Genomic DNA, 22920 nt, shown 5'->3' with positions numbered 1-22920 from the left:
ATGCATATACATATATATATACATAATATGCATATACATACATATATATATATACATAATATGTATATATATATACATAATATGTATATAGATACATATATATACATAATATGCATATACATGATGATGATTGCAATGTCTTGTCAGACGAGTGCCACTCCCTCAGACACTTAAAGTCCATGAGCCCAAAAAATGACTTCCATCGCCACAGGAACATTTTTTTAGACAAAGATTTGCTTCTCCTAGAAATGTTGCCTTCACCACAGTTACGGGAGCCCTCTCCACCCCAGCACACACACACACACACACACACACAAATACACATGGTGCTATAATTGGCCGTTGACCCCGAAAAAAGGGTTCATTTGCCCTTTGAAAGGTCTTCTTTTTAATCCTTCAGAGAGACTAGCCGCCCTCCTCACCAAACAAGTCTGGTGGGGGAACCAGTTTAGTCGCCGGTGACCTGACCATGAGGCAGGTAGTACTGGGTTACATGGTACCAGTAGCATATGACATGACCTGACACATAAAAAAAAATATGCAGATACATACATATATATACATAATACGCATATACATACATACATATATATACATAATATGCATATACATAGTATTTCTTCTATTTTTTTTTTTGTATTTAGTCTTAGTTTATTTTATTTTATTTATGTAAATATGAGAAATTTAAGTATGTCGCATAAAAGCATAATAATTGTAAAAATTGTTTGACAAGAGTTCTGTCCCTTCAAGTTCGGATATTTGATTTAGAAATTAATTGTCTAGGATCTAAATAATTTTTGTGGGTGGAGGAGGTATAAATAGGTCAGCAACGGTCATGGCAATTTGAGTTCCGGTTATTAGTTCTTTAGTTATGATTCAGCAAATATATTATTTGGTTTCTTTGTTTTGTTTTACTTTTGAAGTGAAATTGTAAATATATACATACATACATACATACATATATAGTCATCCACATACAATACTGTTTCGCGGTTTCACAGCTCATTAGTGCGGCTAGACAAGCAACTACCTTACAATTATTATGCTTTTATGCGACATACTTAAATTTCTCATATTTACATAAATAAAATAAAATAAACTAAGACTAAATACAAAAAAAAATAGAAGAAATACTAAAAAATCACATAACGTTTAACATGTTATAAATATTTATGATACAACATTTTTACTTTGGCTATCTACAATAAAATTATATTATATATAATATATATGCATACATATATGTGTGTGTGAGTGTATATATATATATATACACACATGTACATACTCACACATATATACATATATGTACATATTAGTGTTGGGACGATTAATTATAATTGGAATCAGGAATTGGAAAAATCGGAAGATTTGGGGGTATCGGAATTGGTATCAGAATCAGAAAAATTGATGCCTATTTTCCGATGCCAAAACGATTCTTTTAATTGTTCTTTTTTATTTGATTTTGTTTAAAGTAAAATCATTGCTGGTATTAATGATAAAATAATAAATATTTATTGATTTTAAAATACCAGTAAAGTTAAAATCGATAGATCACTCTCCACAACTGTATTTTGATGTTTAGTAAAATATCCGCATATTGTCATGTGTTTTTATGAAAATCGGGGAAAATAACAATGTTATAGTTAAATAATTAGAGATTTATAAATAATTGGAATTGGTAATTAGATCAGAATCGAGAATTTAGTACAGAATTGGTAATTGTATCGGAATCGGGAAAAATATTGGAATCGTCCCATCACTAGTACATATATACATGTACATACAAAAAAGATAATATGGAAAATTGAAAAAATAAAAAAAGGTATTACTAAACAGAAGCTTTCTGTTGTTTTTAACAATGTCTGTCTGAATGAAAAAATGCTGCCTAAATATACACAATTCGAAGTACATGACCCTGCAGCACAACAAGATACCATAACTCAAGAATTCTGATTTAACTTAACTAAAAGGCAAATTACCATTCCCCCCCCCCGCAAAAAATATTTGGAAACACATCAGTGAACTTGATGAACTTGAACAAAAACTCATGACCTGTGTTACTGTAGAACAAAACACAGAACTCGAACACCGACTAAACGATATTGTCACCAACTTTGAACACTCCCATTGAAATTCATAAAAAGTTAAACTCCTCATACAAAGGAACCATCGTACTCCCATCAACCTATCGGACCACAACCTCACTGAGCATGAGAAATAATTTCTAAACCGTGTACTAAACTGTCACCTATTTAATTGGTTCAACTGCCAAAATAAAAAAAAAGCGAAAATCGAATTATATGAAATCATAACCCAACTCGAAACAGACAACAAAATCACCACTCACCCCCAGTTTATGCGATCTTCTAAAAATTGAATCCATTAAAAACCGACACCACAAACAAAATTCCAACTCAATAATAACCCCCAGCCTAAAAAAGCTGCCCATGAACTCTGCAACCCCCCCCCCCAACATCACGATTGAAAAAGCCAATAAAACAAATATATTTGTAGTATTAAATAAATCCGACTACCATGAAAAACTACAAACCATCCTTGACGACCGCACAAAATTCAAAAACCTACAGTAACAATCCCACAAATGCAATAAAAACGCAAATCAACAGACTCATCACAGCCATTAATGCCCAAATCGGGAATCACCAACTTCCCAAAATTATTGGTGACTATACAGAACAGTCAAAATTCATAAACCCAACTCTCCTCTCCGACCGATCGCATCACAAGTCACCACCCCAATTTATTCACTAACAAAATTTCTACATGGCCTCATTAGCCCATATCTAACCAGTAAATTAGTGTAAAATCTACACAAGAACTCCTACAAATCCTAAAATCTAAACAACCTGACAACAAAATAATCGCCTCTCTTGATGTTGAAAGCTTTTTTACAAATGTTTCTGCCAAAAAAAACTTTAGATTTACTCGACAACACATACAAAAACTCATCTTTTCTTCCTCCTAAAATTAACCAAAAAATACTTCCAGTCTGCACCACCGGAGTACCCCTTTATGACTACAAGGGTAATATCTACACCAAAATAAATGGAGTATCCTTGGGTTCCATCCTTGGACCCATCTTCAGTGAGTTCTACATGAGTCACCAAGAAAACATGATGCTTAACAACACCAATAAACCCTTTATTTATGTAAAGTATGCAGACGATATTCTCCTCTTAACTAATAACAACCAACAAATTTTTACACTTAAGGACCTTCTCCAAGACAACTTCGTACTTAAATTTACTGTAGAATTAAATGTTAACAAAATTCCTTTCCTTGATCTTCTTATTGACACTTCCAATAAGCATTTCCAACTACAAAAAACCTTTCTGCCATAATTCTTATCTATCTATCTATATATATATATATATATATTATATATATATATACTAGCAAAAGTACCCGTCGTTGACTGGGTTCAAAAACAGCCTACAGAAAATGGACTCTGATTTATGAAAGTATGATAGGTTATGAAAAGAAAGGGTCGTAAATTTGGGTTGAATTTGGGGGTATCAAAACCAAAGCAAAATATGATGAAAGTAAAAATAAAATAGATAAACCCCATAATTTATTATACCATACCTGTTCACACTGAAACACTTATCACAATATTCTGTGGATCTATATTAAAAAACCTTGTTAAACTTTGTGACATATTTCCATTCTATGGAGGTCAGGTGCGAACCTGACACCCCATAATTTTATTATACCAGATTTCTTCAAACTGAAACATAATTATCAAAGTATACTTACGCAGATAGATATGAAAAGTCTTTATTAAAGTTTGTGCCTATTTCCCTATTTCCATTCTATAGAGGCCAGGCGCGAATGCAGACCCCACAATTTTATTATACCATCCCTATTTAAGTTAAAACATACTTATCAAAGTATTCTTATGTACATCTATATCAAAAACACTTGTAAACGTTTTTTTTTAATTTCTAAATCTCTGGAAAATATTAACCTGGAATATGTATACTAGCAGGTCGCCCGACGTTGCCAGATCATAAAATACACTTAAATATTATATTTTAATTTATGCAGATTTCATATTTAATATCATAGAGCCAATTCTCTATCGATAATTATATTATACCCAATAGATAGTAATGACTTTTTTTTTTTTCTTTTTACACAGTGGTCACCACTTATCAAGGCCCGGAAGCCACTCAGGGATAAGGGTTATTGCAAGTACATTACGTTAGTGTGGAGATTTGATGTAGTGTTTACTTAAGGGGGCGGTTCAAATTATGATTAAAATGATTAAAATAAAGAAATAATTAAAATTTATTGAAATTTGCAATTAAATTTGTGATAACTTTTGGAAAATGTGTACTTACTTTACTCATCTGACCTGCATAAAATTTGTCCAAATTTTTGAAATGATCAACAGATGAAATGGAGACAGAATGGCAATTGTATTTAATTTAATATGCTTTAAAGAATGATTACTGCCTAATTACATTTATATATATATATATATATATATATATATGTGTGTGTGTGTGTGTGTGTGTGTGTGTGTGTATGTGCTTGTTCAGAACTTCCCCAGTACCAAAAATTCAAAAACCAAGAAAAATCTATGTAATGTACGTGCCCGTGATGAAACCAAAATATCATATTCCAAAAACCATGCAAATTAATAAAATAATTTTAGTTTTATAAAGAAAACGATTTTTGAAAAAACAAAATAATTGACTTGGCTGCCATCAGCTAAAATCGAAACTAAATTATACAGTTTTCCAGTTTTGTCTGCTAGCGTATGACCTAAATCAATATGTATACAAAAGCGGCAAAAGAAAATGTTGTTTAACTTATTACCGTTACTTAGTGAATGCACAGAAAGAAATGAAGCTCGATCAGTAGCTAATACTTATTAACAACGAATCTAAGTTGTTAGACTAAACACCATATTGATTCATAAAAACAATCAGTAACAATGAATCTGTACCCTTAGTATGATGATTCTCTCCTCAGATGAAACATGGATGCCTCTTAATAGCTTATACCATAAATATATTTTCATACTTTACTATTAAGCTCTACTTATGCATTGAGCACTGTTGAAATAAATACTGAAAATCTATAGAGAATATCTTATAATAGTTTATATACATATATACATATATATATATATATATATGTATATATATATATATTTATGAAAATAGCATCAATAATTATAAACTATTATACATGTTTGCATATATTAAACTAAACTTAGTTTCGTATATGCAAACGTGTATAATAGTTTATAATTTATTGATGTTATTTTCATAAGTATGCATACACAAATTAGAATTAATAAATTTACTAATTATTAAATAGAAAGTTTTGGTAGAAGATTCTTAAATTAATGTAGATTGTTAGTATGAATACTTGGGTTTAGTGACTTTGATAAAATTCAAAATGGCGTAATGGAAACATATTAAAGGTATTTGCAGCTTCTCTTCCAATTTTCGGATTTTAATCATGTCAAATCACACTGTATTTCCTTTTGACAGATTGATTGTTGCTATTTCTTCTGATGAGTTAAGGGCATAATAGATTCACTGATTGATATGATAATTAAGTGATTGATTTTGTGCTACGAAACAGATATTGTCAAGAATTGTAAATGTCAACTGAATTAAAGGAATAAATTATAAGATGGTCAACATCATGAATTTTGGAATATAGTTTTTTGTCATTTATTCACTATATTGCTCTGTAATTACATTGAGCTTCTTAAATAAGGATTGGTATATATTATAAGAAAATATATTTCCACATAAATATATATATATATATATATATATATATATGTATGTATGTATGTATGTATGTATGTATGTATGTATATATAGTTTAATGCGTTAGAGGAAAAAAGAGAGTTCAATTCCACAAGAGGAGACTTATCTGGATAATGCCAAGCTCAACAATTATTAGTGGAGCTTATACAATAGAACAACAGGAGTATGAAATAAAGTCACAAAACTATATATTGGTGGATATAGATTGGTTCATTTATTGAATAATGGAATACAAGCAAAATTTAGGGGTAGAAGGGACTCTTTATGCCAAGGCATTTCGAAGCCTAATGCTTCCCATCAGAAGAGTAGAGAAGGTGCTAGGTAGCATGGGGGAGATGCGGCGTCTAGCGTAGAGTTCATTAGGAGCGAAAAAGAATTATAGAATGTTGGGGAAAGCTTTATTAAATTCTAAATAAAGGAGAAACTTGTTATATTTAGTATGATGTAAAAAAGTGTATATGGTCTTTACCATAGTGTCGAGTTTATTTTTAAATTTAAGGGTATATGTTTTAGGGTCAAATTGGGGGTATACTGTGGCTGCGTGGTAATTCTATTTTAACGATTTGTGGGGTGTCTATTATCCATGGAGTGGTATTTTTGACAGGTGCAACCGATGCGGCAATAGCAACTATAAAATCGCAAATAATTTTTTTGGGGGGGGGGTAGTTGCAAGGTTATAATATTGATTTTCAGAGCTCGGTATATGTTAGGTACTATGCGGCAATATTTCTAAGTTTCTTCTGTTATGATATAGGGAGTGTGGTTATAGGGGGGCGGTAGGAGGATAGGATGGCAATGTCTATGGGTGCGTTTAACTTGATGAAAAAGGTTTAAGGATACATATAATTGGCGTGGTGGAAGAATAAGGAGAAATTTACTACTTATAAATGTGGTAATAATGCCAATAATAATAGGGTAATTATAATAATGACAATGATAATAATAATGATAATTATAATAATAGTAATAATAATAATAATATTACCAATAGCTATGATAAAAGTAATACCAATGGTAATGATAATAACAATGAAAATGATGATAATAGTAACGGTTATGATAGCAATGATGGGCATAATAATAATAATAACAACAACAACAACAATAATAATAATAATAGCTGTAAAATTAAAACAATAATAATGATGATGATAATAATAATATTAATAACAATACCACTACCACCACCACCACTACTACTACTACTACTAATAATAATAATGTTAATAATAATTACTAGAGGGTGAATAAAAGCAAGGGTTACAAGGCTGGGTCAAAATAACATGAAATGGGGATAAGGATGAGTGGTCCCGTGAATATATATATATATATATATATATATATATATATACATACATATATATATATATCCATATATGCATACACACACACACACAAAAGAAATTAAAAAAATAGAAAATAAAGGTTTTTTGAAAATCGGGAAGTGCAGGATAAAGCATTGCAAGGGAGTTAGGGTAGTGCAAGTGTATACTTATATACACGCATGTCCATATTCACATACATATATATATATATATATATATATATATATATATATATATATAATATATATATATATATATATATATATATATATATATATATATATATATCCTTTACTGGGAAAAAAACCTGCAAGAGTCCACAGTAAAATTTTTAATTTCTTGAAACCCGATTACCAAGGCCAGCAATCTATGTTTTTTTATGAATAAGCGGGGCCTACAAAATGGAATTCCTACATTCTCGTTTTTAAACATGAGAGACAGGTTTCTTCATTTGGTGTAGCTTCTTTTAGTAGTTCTATTATCCAAGAGATGTTGAGGGAAGCAGGATTTACGTCTGTCCGTTAAAATTCCATATTTCTCTTGTAAATTTTGTGTTATATTGTTATGATGGTCTTGCATAGATGCGCTGGTGTGATGAATTCTTTTTCCTCCTATGTTGGATGGCAAAAACCGTATTTGTTCAAAAGAAACTTTTGTCGTGGAACTTTCTCGAACTGGTCTCGTTCAGCTGAATTCAATCTAGTGAGTTTATCAGTAGGAAGTGCCGACTAGAAAAGGAATGTGGAAGGATTCAGAGATGGTACTCATGTTGGCATGTGGGGTTGGTTGGATTGCACTTAGCTGGTAGTCGTGAGGGGTAGAGGAGGGATGGGGATGTGTCTGTATGGGTGACGGGAGTGGGGTGGGCTGAACCGGGGGGAGGGGAGCTTATCTTACATTATATTTTTGGTACATTTAAATGTTTAAATGTAAATACTTCTGGAATGAAGGGGTTAGTGTTAATCTAATTGTAAAGTACATATGTGCTGATTTTTAAATTACTTCTTATTGTGGGGGGAGGCGCCTTGCAAGTTGGGGTTACGGGTGGTGCTTAAATGGTTCTAATTTTAGGTTTTAGGTCTTAGGCCCTGGAAGGGGTTTCTAAGCTATTTTTTCATTAGGCTTGGGCTTTAAATTGGTTACGTTATATTCTAGGTGCATCTAGTGCTGGTTGATGGTTTGGTTGCAATTTAATAGGTGGTATTAAGTGTAAGGTTTTGCGGGGATAGGGCTTGTTAGGCAAAGTTGTCTGAGAGGTTATGATTAAAGTAGTTATATTGTTAATTAGGGCTTGCCAAGAGGCAGGCGATTCAAGGTCGGTTATTTATTTAATGTTATATAATGGTTATATATTCAGAGGGTGTGCTAATATTTTATATTAAAAAGTTGAAGTTTTTTATGGTGATTTTTGCATATAGCAAATGCTTAGAGGCGGTTACAAAAAAAAAAAAAGTTTTGGTTTGGGACAGCGAAGAAGTGCAATATGTTAGTTCCTATCCGGTGGTACATTTTTAGTGGGGTTATTTGCATTTTCATACTTGAACTTTCCCTTGTGTCTACAACTGCAAATTATCTCTGGTTTTGAATTGAGGATGTTTAATTTATTAGGTGCCGTTATAATCTCGGTTGCTTCTGCATTACATAGAAGGCAGTATTTAGAGCCTGGGCTGTATGACTTGGAGTTTCTTAGTATTTTCCATTTTAATGCAAAGTCTATTTTGTTTTGTTTTAAATTTCTTACTAGGTTAGATAGGGTAATTTTTGTTTTAGGGTTCTCCTTAGAGAATGATTGTAAGTGGTATATATATATATATATATATATATATATATATATATATATATATATATATATATATATATATATATATATATATATATATTTCCAAAAAATAAAGTACCCATTGTTTTACAGCTTGCTTACAACTGGAAAATTGAAAACAAGCAGGTCAATCTCTAAATTGGATTAGGACTTATATGAGAAAAATTAGGAGTGAAATTTGGGAGTTAATGGTGTTTTCCAAATTAAAAAAAAAGAAACCAATATAGAGGTCAAGATTAAAATAAATATATTGGTCTTTGATAGCAGTGTAGAAAATTCATATTCTTACCTTGGTGAGAAATCAAGTTCTTTAAGTGAGTTGTGAAATGAACCAATATCTGAGGCATCTATAATAGTTCTTTTGTTTAAAATCCCAGAGTGAAAATATGAAGAATTTGATTCTGTGTCTTCTATACTATCATCACTTTGTTTTTTGAAGCTTTTGGTTGGATTTAAATCTGACCATTCTGAATGTTCAAAATTGATCAAGTATGAAACATAGTTATGTTCATAGTCACTCTCAGAAAAATTGTCTTTATGTTTTTGCAACGTTGTTGGAATGTCCGAATCTTTGCTTTTTTCTTTCATTGATGACGTTTCAAAAGAATCAGAGTAGCTATAATTTCTTGCATTGCTCGAAGAAATTCTTGAAGATAAGGAATTTGAAGGAATCTCTTGTGGAAGAACATTGGAAGACTTGTTTAATTCTTCAAATGAGTCAGAGTAGCTGTACTTATTTGGAGTTTTATAAGATAAGGAGTTTGAAAGAATCTCTTGTGAAAAAACATTGGAAGACTCATCAATTGCAGATGAAGTGGCCATTATCTTAGTTGCTATCAAGTATATATTATTTCAAATTTTCCAAACATATATGATTTTTTTTAAAAAACTTAATCACTCAATATACTCTATCTACATTACAGAAACTACTACTACTACTACTAATAATAATAATAAAAGCAAATACAATTTAACTAACATTTGACTAGTTGAAATTAAGTTATTTTCTTGAAGTTTTTGTTTTTATTAATCTTTGAATACTATTAAATATTTATGACTTTAATGTAAAGGAAGCTTATTTACAAATTTCTATCTATATCAAGTTAAGTATGTGCATATGTTTATATATTTGCATATATACGATTCACTCCTAAACTATATAACTCATCCATTGCTATTGGAACAGATTCTAGGTGTAAGGGTGTGGCCAATATTTATTTTAATTTAGTTTAACATGATGAGGATAAAGAGGAAATGAAATTTCTTCATAAACATTCAAATATCTCTGATTTTTGTGAAATAGGTATTAGACATCAATAAATATTTGTCAAAATTTTCAGTTATTATTGAAGTATTTTAAAGGGTTTTTAGGTTGTATATTTCAGATTTGTATTAAATTTTATCCATAGTCATTAGACACAAATTCCCTGGATTTCAATTTATTCTTACATCCCCTTAAGCTTAAGACTTAAATTTTAGGCATTTTCTAGAGTAAAAGTTATGTAATGAATTTTTAATCAAAATTGGAGTAGAAGGATTCTTAACACAAGATTGTGTATGATTATATCTTGATTTTAAGAGGATGTAAAGTAGTGTAAACACTGTTTTGCTCAGGGAATTAATTTTACCTGTCCTGGGACGGGTATCAAATCAAAATGATTGCACAAAATTAAATTATTCAACAATTGTCATTTTTTTGTAAATATTTGTTGTAATTTGGTAACCACTGACTGAGGAAAACTCTTCTGAATAAAAAATGTAGCCACAAAATTAGGACCCCTTCCCCTCTTTCATAAAATTGATTACCCTTCTACAAAGTTGATGACTTCCTCTAAAATAATTGGGACTGTTCTCTCCTCTATAAAGTTGGTATCCTCCTCTATAAAGTTGGTATCCTCTTCTATAAAGTTGGTAACCTCCTCTATAAAGTTGGTAACCTCCCACTAAAAAATTGGTTTCCTCTGCACAAAATTGATTATTACTCTCCAAAATGGGGACACCTCTAAAAAGTTTGTAAACAAAATTGGTTACCCCTCTACAAAACTGGGATACCTCTCTACAAAATTGGTTACCTCTCTATAAAATTGGTTACCTCCTTACAAAATCACAAGGTTTTATTATCAACATAACATTGATAATAAAACCAGTCACATATAAGTAACATTTTAATTCCGGAAGAACTAATTATTTTCGTTTTAAAAAAAAGTGCAAAAACAATTTTTCACTTTTACAAAAATAAATACTTGAGTTAAATATTTATTCAGTGTTATTTTTTTAAATTATTATATGTTGTGACGGGTTTGCTTTTCAGAAGCACTTAATCTCTAATATCTCATCTGTTGTTGAAAAAAAGTTGTTGATAACAGTTTCACCTAGAAAGTCTAAACACGTGATGAGTCTAGTCATGATCATTATCAATTTTTAGATAGGTGGCGATGAAAATCAAGGTCCTCACTGGTGTCAGAATTATAACATTGGTGCCAGAAGATATTTACTAGTGATGAGCTGTCTTGCTTTCTAGCATAGTAACAATTCTCAAAATGATCTATGTTGTTTTCTGAGTAGTGTAGTTTTTGTAACCATAACTTGGGATTATCTGAAAAAAAAAATAACAAAAATAAAAAATAGTATACAAATTAGAAAGCAAAAAAGACAACAGATCATTACAATGATTTTTTTTTTTTCTCTCAAATAAATTTATTTTAAAGACTGAACAAGTTTTTGACTTTAAAAAGTCTTTATCAGGTTCTGACAGTTATTTTATTTTTTTTATTTTTGTAAATCATCTTTCCCGTCGGAAAAGTTCATGGATAGTAATCCGTGGTTGGTTTAGATGTCTCTTGTGCCATTTGTGGCTGTGTGGTATGGACTAATAAGAAAAATATTGTTACTTTGAAAACAGAATTATTTGGCTTTCTAATTTCTAAACTATAATTCAAATATAAAATGATGTTTTCAAAGTGCCAATATTTTCCTATTAAAAATAAGGTTGTTTAGTTTTCATCCACTTCAAGAACTTAGCAAAAATGCCTGAGCAGCCCTGTTGGCATTCCCTGGTAAGGGCGCTTCAAGCGATTAGCTATAAACTAACCCCTTCTCAAAGAGAGAAGGCGATGTCTAGAAATTGACCTCCTAGAACTGCACAGAAACTCCTACTGCGAAATCAGCAGGGATTGGATCATTACAGAAAATCTCTAATCTCTGTTGATTTTGGGGGCCCAGGATAAAAAAAAAAGTAGAATTTAGAATAAAGCATACAGACATGTAATGTCAGGCAGACATTTTGGCCAACAGTGAAATGATAAAATTCTCTATGAGATAATTTTGATTTTCCAATCAAAAATTATTTTGTAGCATGGTTATTTCTGCTCTCGACCTCACATTCAATGAAACTTCTTAATAATTTGCATATTGGTTTTGTAAAAGGTAATTTTATTAATTAACTTTGATGTGTTATTTGTGTTTTTTTTTTTTCATGGGGGAGGGGAGTTTTGGACAAGCACTAAAACTATTAAAAAAAAAAATAGTTTTCTATAATTTTAATACGTTTAATTATGTTGTCACATGAAAAAAAGTCAAACTTAAATCAAACAATCTAGAAGACATATTATTTTAAAGAGTTACTTCCCTTGTGTAAGTTTAAAAAATACATTGTTCTCTGGTTTGTTTTAGAATTTGGTGTAGATGAGACCTGGCATTAAAACCAGCGTCCACATTTGTGTCTTGAGAAATAAACAAAACATATGCCAGGGTTGCTGAATGTGCCTGCCAGGGATTTTTTGTGATGGTGTGCCTTGCATTTTTGGCACTCAAGGCATGTTAATACTCAATCATGGATGTCAGTGTTCATGTTGGGCCAAACAAAATGATTAGCAGTGAGTTTGACCAAAATGCGTTTGCTGGGATGTGACAATTCGTGTAGGGTAGGTGGTTGAAGATTTGCCCTTTGAATGCCAGAGGTATGTAGGGTCTGGGATGATTCAGTTTTGTAGCACAGTACAATGTCGTGTTGCTAAAAGGCAGTCACAGGGATGTATTGGCTAAGATTTCAGGGAGAGTTGTATGTGCTTCCTGAACTGAGCTTCTGCTATCAAATCCTGACTGAGTGGGTCGCTTCCAATGCATTGACATCAAATCTGAACAGGGCATCAGTGATAGTGTTGTTTTTTGCTTTGACATACTATATATCGGATGTAACTTGTGAGATATAGTCCAAATGTTTAATCTTATGAGTTGTATATTTGTCAAAGTTGTTCGACAAGGAAGTTGTCAGAGGTTTGCAGTCAGTCAAGACTGTGAAATTCCAGCCTTCCAGAAGATGTTGAAAGTGTTTAATGGCAAGGTATATTGCCAAAAGTTCTTTGAAGATGGTGCTGTACATAGACTAAGCTGGTGACAGTTTGGTAGACAAGAATGCAATGGGTTTGTGTTGCCCGCCAAACTCCTGTTCTATGACAGAAATCTTGTGTCTGAGGCATCTGTTGTTAGGTATATCCGAGTCTGGGTGCCTTTGCTGAGATGTATTAACTTGATGAAGTTAGCTAAGGCAGTTTTTGCTGATTGAAATGTCTTTTTCTGCTCGCCCTCTAGGGTGATGGACTTGTTTTTTCTCTGGAGGAGATTTGTCAGGGTATTAAGAAGGTTTAAGCATCCGGGGATAAATCAGGAATAAAAAATTTACTATTCCTAAGAAGCGTTGCAGTTGCTTTATAGATGTGAGCATCAGGAAATCCTGCATCGCTTTTATCTTATCAGGCAATGAAGTGATCTCATGACCATCTGTGTAGTGTCCGAGAAAGTTTATGTGTGATGCGCTGAATTGCACTTGTCTGGGTTGATTTGGAGGCCATAATGTGTTAGACAGCAGAATACTTCTTCCAGGTGTTGTTCCGGTAGTCCATGCAGACTCTGAATTCCCCGTCAGATTTGGGTGCAAGGTATAGTGGTGAGGCATATGCACTGTCTGAGGAGCAGATGTTATCTGCCAACATCTCAAATGCTTTTTGGCATATGCTAATTTGTGTGGAGACAGTAGTCATGGCCGTGAGTATGCTGGCTGTCTAATGGTTTAATGTGGTGTTTGATGTTCGTCTGCATCAGTAAACTTAATAGGTTGTGTAATGTCTTTGTACTGGCGTAGGATTTCTGTGTTGCGTGGGTTGTGCTGTGTTGCCACACTAATCCTAGTCATTTTTAGGATTGATAGAGTCCCTGTGATCTTGATGGATATTGTGTTGTTGGACAGGGTCTTTGTGTTTATATGGACAGTCGTAATGTGTCAAGAAGTTGGCACCAAGCTAGGGTGTTCTGACGTTTAATATGGTCACTTGAAATTGTGCCTAAGGTTGATATACAGCATTAGTTCCTGGATTCCATAGGTTTCTATGATAGAACTATTTGCTCCTCAAAGTTGAAATGGGATGGATTTCAAGGCAGATCTGTTAATGGGTGATATTATACTGATGCCTGCACCAGTATCAAGTAGGAATTTGAGGCCATTGTTATGTTCGCACACGTATAAGAGATTAATATGTGAGCATATACTGACAGGAATCATTGTCACTGCCTGTCGGTTTATTTGTTTCCTTGGGTCCTATTGTGTCTGCAGGGGGGGTTGGCACTTGTAAGTCTGGTCATCGAAGGACTGCAGGGGGGTTCGCACTTGTAAGTCTGGTCATCGAAGGACTGGTAGAACAAGTATTCATCCAGTTTGTTTCTTCATCCTTGACTTGAGCTTTGATTCTGTGTATCTAGTGCTGAACATCATTGACTTTAGTGTCGGAATAGTTTCAGGTCTCTCAACATTGCCCATATCTGAACTGTCTCATCTTCAAGGCGTTGTATGTGGTTTCTGGGTAATTTTTGACAGTGGAGTCGGTGAGCCTGAGAGTAAATTTTGTTGACTGAATCTGCCACAATGTCAAGGGTTTACCTACTGCTAATAGGGCAAGGATTTGCATTATGTTTGGTAGTAACCAATCGATCCATAGGCCTTAGTGGATGGTTTCTGCTATAGTATTGTTTCCAAGGCAGCTTTTTATCTGGCACAGGAGATGAGATGGGTTTCTATCACTTAGGCACACATTAGAGAACAGATCTCTAATGAGATCTTTGTCTGAACGTCCTGTTCACTTAAAGATAGCTTCTTTAAGGTGGTTGTATGGGAGATGGTCTGTAGTATTGAGAAGGATGTCCTTCACTTCTACAACTGATGATGGTAGGGCCTTTACCACTGAGCCATATTTTGTGTCCTGTTGTGTGACCTTTCTGTCTGAAAATATCGCCTTGAGTTGAATGCTTTGTACAGTGGAAATTGTATGAAGGGGGTTGATGTGTTCATTTCTGGTTCATCTGTCTTTTCTGCCACCGCCTCTCCTAGCCATTTGCCCATGTCTAAACATCACGTCAGGAGGTCACCATTTGTTACAGCGGGCTAAAAGGGTGAAGGTGCCAATCAACGATACAACTCACAAGGTAGACACAATGGCAAAAAGGTAATGGTAATAGCAAAGCAGAATGACAGATTCTGATGATTGCTTAAAGACGATGAATATCATGTTTTTTATTTACAAAAAAACAAAAAAAACATAAGGTAAATGTTAAGTAGTAGAGATTGTGCATTTAGAATAAGCCAGAAAGAGAAGAAGGAATCAGACACTGAATGTCATTGGGCTCTGGAACAGGTAGCTGATCATGAGTAGATGCTAGACGTCTGGGGAGTTCTCAAAACTGGTAGCCAGCCCACTCACATCCAGCTACCTGTTTCAGTGCCCAATGACATCCGGCTATCAGTTTCTAGAGTCCACTGACGTCTATCTACCGCTTTCCAGTCTGATCCTGTCTTGCTTTAACTAATCCTGAATACACAATCTCCATTACGTATAATTTGCCATTTTTTTTTTTTTAATTTAAAAAAATTTTATTTTGGTAAATAAAAAGCACAATATCCATCATCTTTAAACGATCATCACAGTCTGTCATTCTTCTTTGCTATTGCTGTTATCTCTTTGCCTTTTGTGTTTACCTTGTTGATTGTACGGTTGATTAGCATCTGCATCCTTTTGGCCTGCTGCAATATGCCTGTCTCTACCAACAATGTTGATTCTATTTTTAAAAGTTTTTTTAAAAAAAAAACAAGAAAAATTTTTTTTAAATCGGCAAATAATATTGAATATTTGCCAAATATTCAATTCGAGAAGACAGTTAAACACAATGCCGGTTTTTAATGCAGGGAAAATCCATCTTCCAAAAAGTGGCATTCTGGATTAAGATAATTATTTTTAAATGCCGCAGTCTAGAAGGATTTCTGTTCTTCACTGACCGAGGACATAGAAGAGAAAGTAATTTTGAAAAATAAAATAAATAAATAAATAAAATAAAAACGAACCGAAAAGAAAAAAGTATTTCTGCAGTTTACGAACCGTATTGAAATAACTACGCTATTATTAAGAGAATTATTCTTAGCATGAAGAGAGCGCTTTATTTATAATACTTTTAGTACTTGTACAGTTTAATCAAGACATTAAAAAAAATGAAAATATCGAAAAAAGGTTATATTGTACGTATCCGTTTTGGACTGAAGATCTCCGAAAAAAAAATTCATTTAATTTGATCGAGTAGTTTTGTTTTTACAGCGGAAAACACGTTGAAGTCAGCCATTGTGGAAATTGTTAAACACGCCACGGGGAGATAATTCCAGTTAAAGCGCCAACACTCTCTCCTCATCTTTAATACTAGCTTTTCTTCCTAAAAATCGAACCTTTTGCTCGGTAGAGACTGCCAAAAGTCACCACAGAATTACCTCCCCCCCTATATGTAGAACGATGCAACTTTATTATAAATTTTTTTTTTTTTTTTTTTTTTTAATTACATTTTCACCCCAAACAAGGCACATTGCCACTTTGGTGTAGGGGGCTACTATCAGGGGAAACATCTACTGGGGTACTATGTAGGGATTTGGGCAGCGAGATGTTGGTTCACATTGCACTTGAACTTATGCAAGTCAGTACAGTTGGGGAAGCAGTGACCTGGAATGGAATTCCAAAGTCTAGCAGTTCTGGGGAAGAAACTACTGGAGTAGAAAGATCTTTTACATCTAGGGATCTCTACAGTGTGGGGGTGGGATTTTGCAGCTTGTCGGGTCTCTCGAGGGTGTTTACGTCGTGGGGGCACAAGTGATTGCAGTTCATCAGAGCATTCACCATTATAATACTTGTAGAACAGGCAGAGGGATGCAACGTTTCGACGATGGGACAGAGGCTGAAGCTTAGATGCCAGTTCAGGGCCTATCAGATTTGCGACTCTCTTTTGAACCCTGTCAAGGAGCGAGAGACTAGTAGCCGATGCACCAGCCCAAATATGACAGCAATACTCCATACATGGGCGAATAGTGGCCTTGTAGAGGTACAGGATACTTTCGGGTGTTAGAAGTTTTCTAGCACGGTAGAGAGAGCCCACCTTCCTCGCAGCGGCCCTGGCAATGCTCTCGATGTAATTGTTCCAGCTCATGTTTCCTGTGAACGTTAGGCCAAGGAGCTTGAGAGACATACTCTCAGATAAAGAGTCGTTGGCCATTGCTATAGGTGGTAGAGAAGGTTTCTTGTAATTATTGAATGAAACCAGTTTTGTCTTGGCGGCATTGAACGTGACCATCCATTTTTATCCCCATTCCACTACTGATTGGAGGTCATCCTCTAGTGTATCTGCCATTACTTTAGATATATGTTCATTTGTTTTTCTGTCGTGCCTGCTATAGAGTATGGTGTCATCAGCATATATACCCATCTCAGAGTCAATTTTGTCAGGGAGGTCATTTATGAATATCAGGAACAGCAGAGGTCCAAGGATAGATCCCTGGGGCACTCCCGCATTTATATCATATTGTTTAGATGTACGACCGTCGAGGACAACCTGGATTTTTCTCTTATCTAAGAAGGATTTAATTATGTTAAGTATTCTACCAGTGATACCGTATGATCTAATCTTCCTGAGAAGACCCTCATGCCATACCCTGTCAAAAGCCTTGGATATATCTAGAGCTACCGCTCTGCCCTCTCCCGCTTTGTCCAGTGAATGGTATATGCGTTCAGAGATTACAGTGAGGATGTCTGCCGTAGAACGGGCTTGTCTAAATCCATATTGTTGGTCGGTCAGAAGTTTAGAATCTGTAAGGTGCTGGACTAGAGCATGGTTAATTAAGGTCTCAAATATTTTGGCAAAAAGTGGGAGGAGGCTAATAGGGCGATAATTTAATGGGTCAGTTCTTTCGCCAGAATTCTTGAATACTGGTACCACAGAAGCAGTTTTCCAGCAGCCCGGAAAGCAAGATTCATTAAGGCATTTGTTGTAGAGTTTGGAGAGAACTGGAGCTACTTCGGCTGAGCACTTTTTTAATAGCACAGCTGGGATGAGGTCGGGTCCACATGCTTTTGAAGTGTCAAGGTTTTTTATGATAGCATGCACCTGAGCAGGGGTGATTATTAGATCGTCAAGCGTGGCGTCTGTCCGCATAGGAAATTGAGGTAGGGGGTGGTTTAGAGGGTCCAGTGTGGAGTTTGAGGCAAACCGACTGGCAAGCATGTTAGCCTTCTCGGTTGCTGAGCAAAGAACCTCATGATTGTTGGTAAATTAATATTATCAATATAACTTTTGTACCATTTAAAAGAAGGGCAAAATAAACTAGTAATAATTTAAAATATTTTTTCATCGTACGAAAATAATGAAATTGCGAGATGAAAATCGTGTTTACATAATTGGCGCTTTAAAATAACGTTCCCATGTAGAAGCATTTCGAACGTGAAAACATACCCGTGTTTAATAAATCTAGCAAAAATCAACTAATGGTCAGATTTTCGTGAAATTTTCGATACTTATCCATTTTAGAATGAAATTACATATAAAATGCAGTTTCCGTAAAATATACAAGGGAAAATATTTTTTTTTTAGTGCGTGCCCCCCCATTTATTTTTTCACAATTTGAACAAAATATATTTAAATTTATTGACATTTCTATTTATTATGAAACATAAGAGTTCAAATAAGTAAAACATATTTATTTTTTTTAAATTTAAATACACATATTGAACAAAAAATTACCTTAAAGTTGCAATTAAAAAAAAATGATATAAACTTAATATTATTATGTTTTTTTTTTTAAATAGCGTTTTTTCGAATTAATATATACTATAATCAGTTGAATTGCCAAGAAAAAGAAACTTCTTAAAAATTAATTAATTTTTAAAGATTAAAACGATTAAAATTCCATTATTTCAAAATGTTCCGTTACAACATAGATTTTTAATTAATTGTGTTTAATTTCTTTTTTTAAATGTGAAGTTTTAATACAAACATGACTCTTGTCAGCTATTTTATCGCGAGATTAAAACTAATTTGAAAATATTGCACAAATATTAAGCATTTTGTAGGCCCCCCCCTCATATTTTGTATGTCTCTTTGTACCAAACAAAATATGGAAGCCCATAGGTAACCAAATGAAAATTCAGTAAAACCGTATTTCATATTTAATATACAAATGTTTATAATATTATTAATCGTTAAACTGTGTAAATCTTAAAACCTAACAAAATTATAACAAAGATTAATTATTAATTGCAGTTTGAAGAAGATAAACAAAGGTTTTAAAAAAATCATTAAGTCGCTCCTGCTTTTCCATAGTTCGTATAGTTAATACAAATCTGACGTCACGGAAACATGCAGTCCATTTCTCACAATTGTTTGGCAGTCCCTATTGCTCGGTATCATAACAAATTGTTTTTTCGCTGTTAAAAAAAAAAACTACTTGATGAAATGAAGTGAAAATTGTTTTCTGAGAACTTCGTTCCAAAACGCATACATGCAATATAACCTTTTTTTTCTCGATATTTTCATTTTCTTGATTAAACTGTACAAGTACCCTTTTTTTCACCTAACATTCTAATAAACACAATATATTGTAAGAATTAAACTTGTAAATTGTATCTAAAAGAGCAGAAGAACAGAAAAACATTGCAAACTCGGCAAATATTCAGAGCAGTCATAAAAATAAATATAGGTTTTAATTTTTAGGTGCTTATTCAGGTTGGCACTTATGACAGCATTTAAAATTAAAGATAATACAGAAATGTCTGTATGATGTACGTACCAGTCATGGAACGAAGATGAAAAATTCCAAAAATCACGTAATTTGATAAAGTATTTTTTTTTTTATTCAAGAAAATCAAAATTTCTATTTACGATGCCTCTCCACGGGACAGAGTTAGACACCAGGGTCGTTTTTTAACGTGGAGAAAAAAAAAAAAAAAATGTCTCAGTCGTGAAGGATTTCCCCTCCACTGAGAGAGAATAAGAAATTGGTATAGCTGGAAAAGTCTTCTCAATTATTAAATCATTTCTTTCTGATAGATTCATAAGAGTAGTAGTTGAGGGGCAAAAATCAGAAGCTCACAATATTAATGCCGGTGTCCCTCAGGGATCCATCCTGGGCCCAACTCTTTTCCTGATCTACATTAATGATCTTCCAAATCATATCCTTACATCATTTGTAGACATTTATGCTGACGACACTACCATTTATGGTACCACATCTAAGACAGTAAACGAGCAAGTTCTCTCCAATTCTCTCTCCTCTGATCTTGAGCACGTAGTACAATGGGGAAAGGAGTGGCTGGTTACTTTTAATGCATCTAAAACCAAGCTTCTCTCTTTACATCATCAACATTCTAATCCACATTTGTCATCAATTGAAATGAATGGCTCTCGTCTTCAGGAGGCCTCAAGTTTTGACAAGCTTCTGGGCTTGACCATTACTCCTGATCTTAAATGGAACACGTATATCAAATCTGTTGCCAAGGCCGCTGGAAAAATGGTGGGATCTTTCTATCGATCCAGTAGATATCTCACTGCTGATGCTATTCTCTATCTATATAAGAGCCAGGTACGTCCAAGGATGGAATACTGTTGCCACATCTGGGCAGGAGCTGCTAGAAAGAACTTGTCCTGCCTTGATAGAGTTCAAAATAGACTTCGTAGCCTCGTAGGAGATGTCCTTTTCTCCTCCTTGCAACCTCTATCTCACAGAAGAGATGTTGCGAGTTTGTCTCTGATGTATCGTTATTTTCATGGAAAGTGTTCAACTGAGCTTCAATCTATGGTCCCCCCTCGCCAAACTTTCACAAGAAACACTCGTCTAGCTGTAAACACTATCAATAATTTCCCCCACTCTTTATCTGTGCCTAAACCTAAACGTAGATTCCATGAACAAAGCTTCTTTCTTAGAACTGCACGCCTGTGGAATTGTCTTCCGTTTTCCTGCTTTCCGGCTGACTACAATATGGTTTCGTTCAAGTCTAAAGTAAATAAGTTCTTGATGAGCCGTTCCATATAAGTTATTAAATTTACCAAATTTTCATTACTAATGATTACTATATTGACCAACTTCTACTGTACACTCTTTAACCCTTATCCTTGAGTGGCCTCTGGGCCTTGATAATGTGGTGATGCCTTTGTAAAAAAAAAAAAAAAAAAAAAAAAAAAAAAAAAAAAAAGAGCAGCATCTGAAGAACAGATACTCCACTTTACGATATTAAATTTTTTATTCACTAGAAAAAAGAAATACAAAATGGAAAATTAACATCTTCACCCGAAGGCCAAGAAAATCAAAGTTACTCTGTTTCGATGAAGGTTGAAAAAAAAAACGTCTACCAAATCGGTGAACAAGAGTAGACAACCCTAATGCAGGTGGAAACTGTCAAAACAATCACTAATTATCTCCCCTCCTCGAGTAAAACATGGCCTCGACTGTCACATAGAATTTTTGTAGGAATTTTTGACACCCCTAACACGAAACTGCAAATAAAATATAAAAAACTCGTAATTTCTCTTTTAAAAGTGGGTTGTTTATTTTCTTTATGGATTATACTTCCAAAATAAACTATTAAAGTTGTATAAAAAGTAATCGAAATATCATTTTTTTATTTTTTTAAAAAACGGTAATGAAATTAATTGAATTTTACGAGTTCAGTATTTTTCAAGTTTTAAACTTTAAAAATCTATCAAAATTTTTCTATTGATTCTATTTTTACGATATTTTCAGGGTCAATGTGAAATTTTATGCTATTTCCAATAAACTGAATATAATATTTTAGACAAAGTTTTTTTTTTAAATTCACGCCCATCCCCTATTTTGAAATGTCTATTAAAAAGTAAATAATTAATTTATGTGCCAAAGTTTTATGTATCACAAATTGAAGATAAAAGATCAATAAATAATATATTCAAATTTAAAACAAAAAAAAAGAACAGTTTTTTTGGAAATTTACCTGCAAAGTCCGAAGTTTAAAATCTTTTTAAAAAAAAAAAAAAAAAACATTGTTTGTATGTTTTTAATGAAACCTTGGTCCTTGCCCCTTTAATTGAAAAAAAAATTAGGGTTTGAATTACATTTTTCGAGCAGTTATAAGCTTGGAAAGACAGGGGGTCGAATTAATTCACGCCCCCCCCCCATTTTGAAATGTCTATTAAAAAGTAAATAATTAATTTATGTGCCAAAGTTTTATATATCACAAATTGAAGATAAAAGATCAATAAATAATATATTCTAATTTAAAACAACAAAAAAAGAACAGTTTTTTTGGAAATTTACCCGTAAAGGTAGCAGTTTAAAACCTTTTTTTTTTTTTTAAAAACACGTTGTTTGTATTTTTTTTTAATGAAACCTTGGTCCTTGCTCCTTTAAGTAAAAAAAAAAATTAGGGTTTGAATGACATTTTTCGAGTAGTTATAAGCTTGGGAAGACAGGGGGTCGGATTATTCAATATTTTTCACAAAGTTTCTGACACACCTATCACATCGGTAAAAAAAAAACAGTATTTTTTTGTAAATAATAATAATAAAAAAATACTTGATCAATTTTTGTGTTTTTTTTTAATATAGAATCTTCATTCCATGACAAGTAGGTACA

General features: G+C 33.3%; 2 protein-coding genes across 4 annotated transcripts in view; one reads left to right on the top strand and one right to left on the bottom strand.

The window, feature by feature from the left end:
• The window catches only part of LOC145268234 (uncharacterized), a 150057-nt gene extending 139091 nt beyond the window's left edge, over positions 1-10966 (bottom strand). Inside the window, exon 1 of one of the 3 annotated variants that reach the window (XM_080123556.1) lies at positions 9253-10966. In XM_080123556.1, coding sequence (XP_079979682.1) covers positions 9253-9785 — 533 coding nt within the window. In that variant the 5' untranslated portion in view covers positions 9786-10966. The remainder of the gene's footprint in view (positions 1-9252) is intronic. The other 2 variants (XM_080123558.1, XM_080123557.1) reach the window with 2 other exon arrangements.
• LOC145268233 (leucine--tRNA ligase, cytoplasmic-like) overlaps positions 1-22920 on the top strand; it is a 310979-nt gene that overhangs the window by 2382 nt on the left and 285677 nt on the right. The gene's annotated exons all lie outside the window — the stretch shown is intronic.

This window comes from Euprymna scolopes, chromosome 43 (genome assembly GCF_053919585.1).
Source record: "Euprymna scolopes isolate OS-2025 chromosome 43, ASM5391958v1, whole genome shotgun sequence".
In the NCBI taxonomy this organism is placed as follows: Eukaryota; Metazoa; Mollusca; class Cephalopoda; order Sepiida; family Sepiolidae; genus Euprymna; species Euprymna scolopes.
This window is presented reverse-complemented; position numbering and strand designations above follow the sequence as displayed.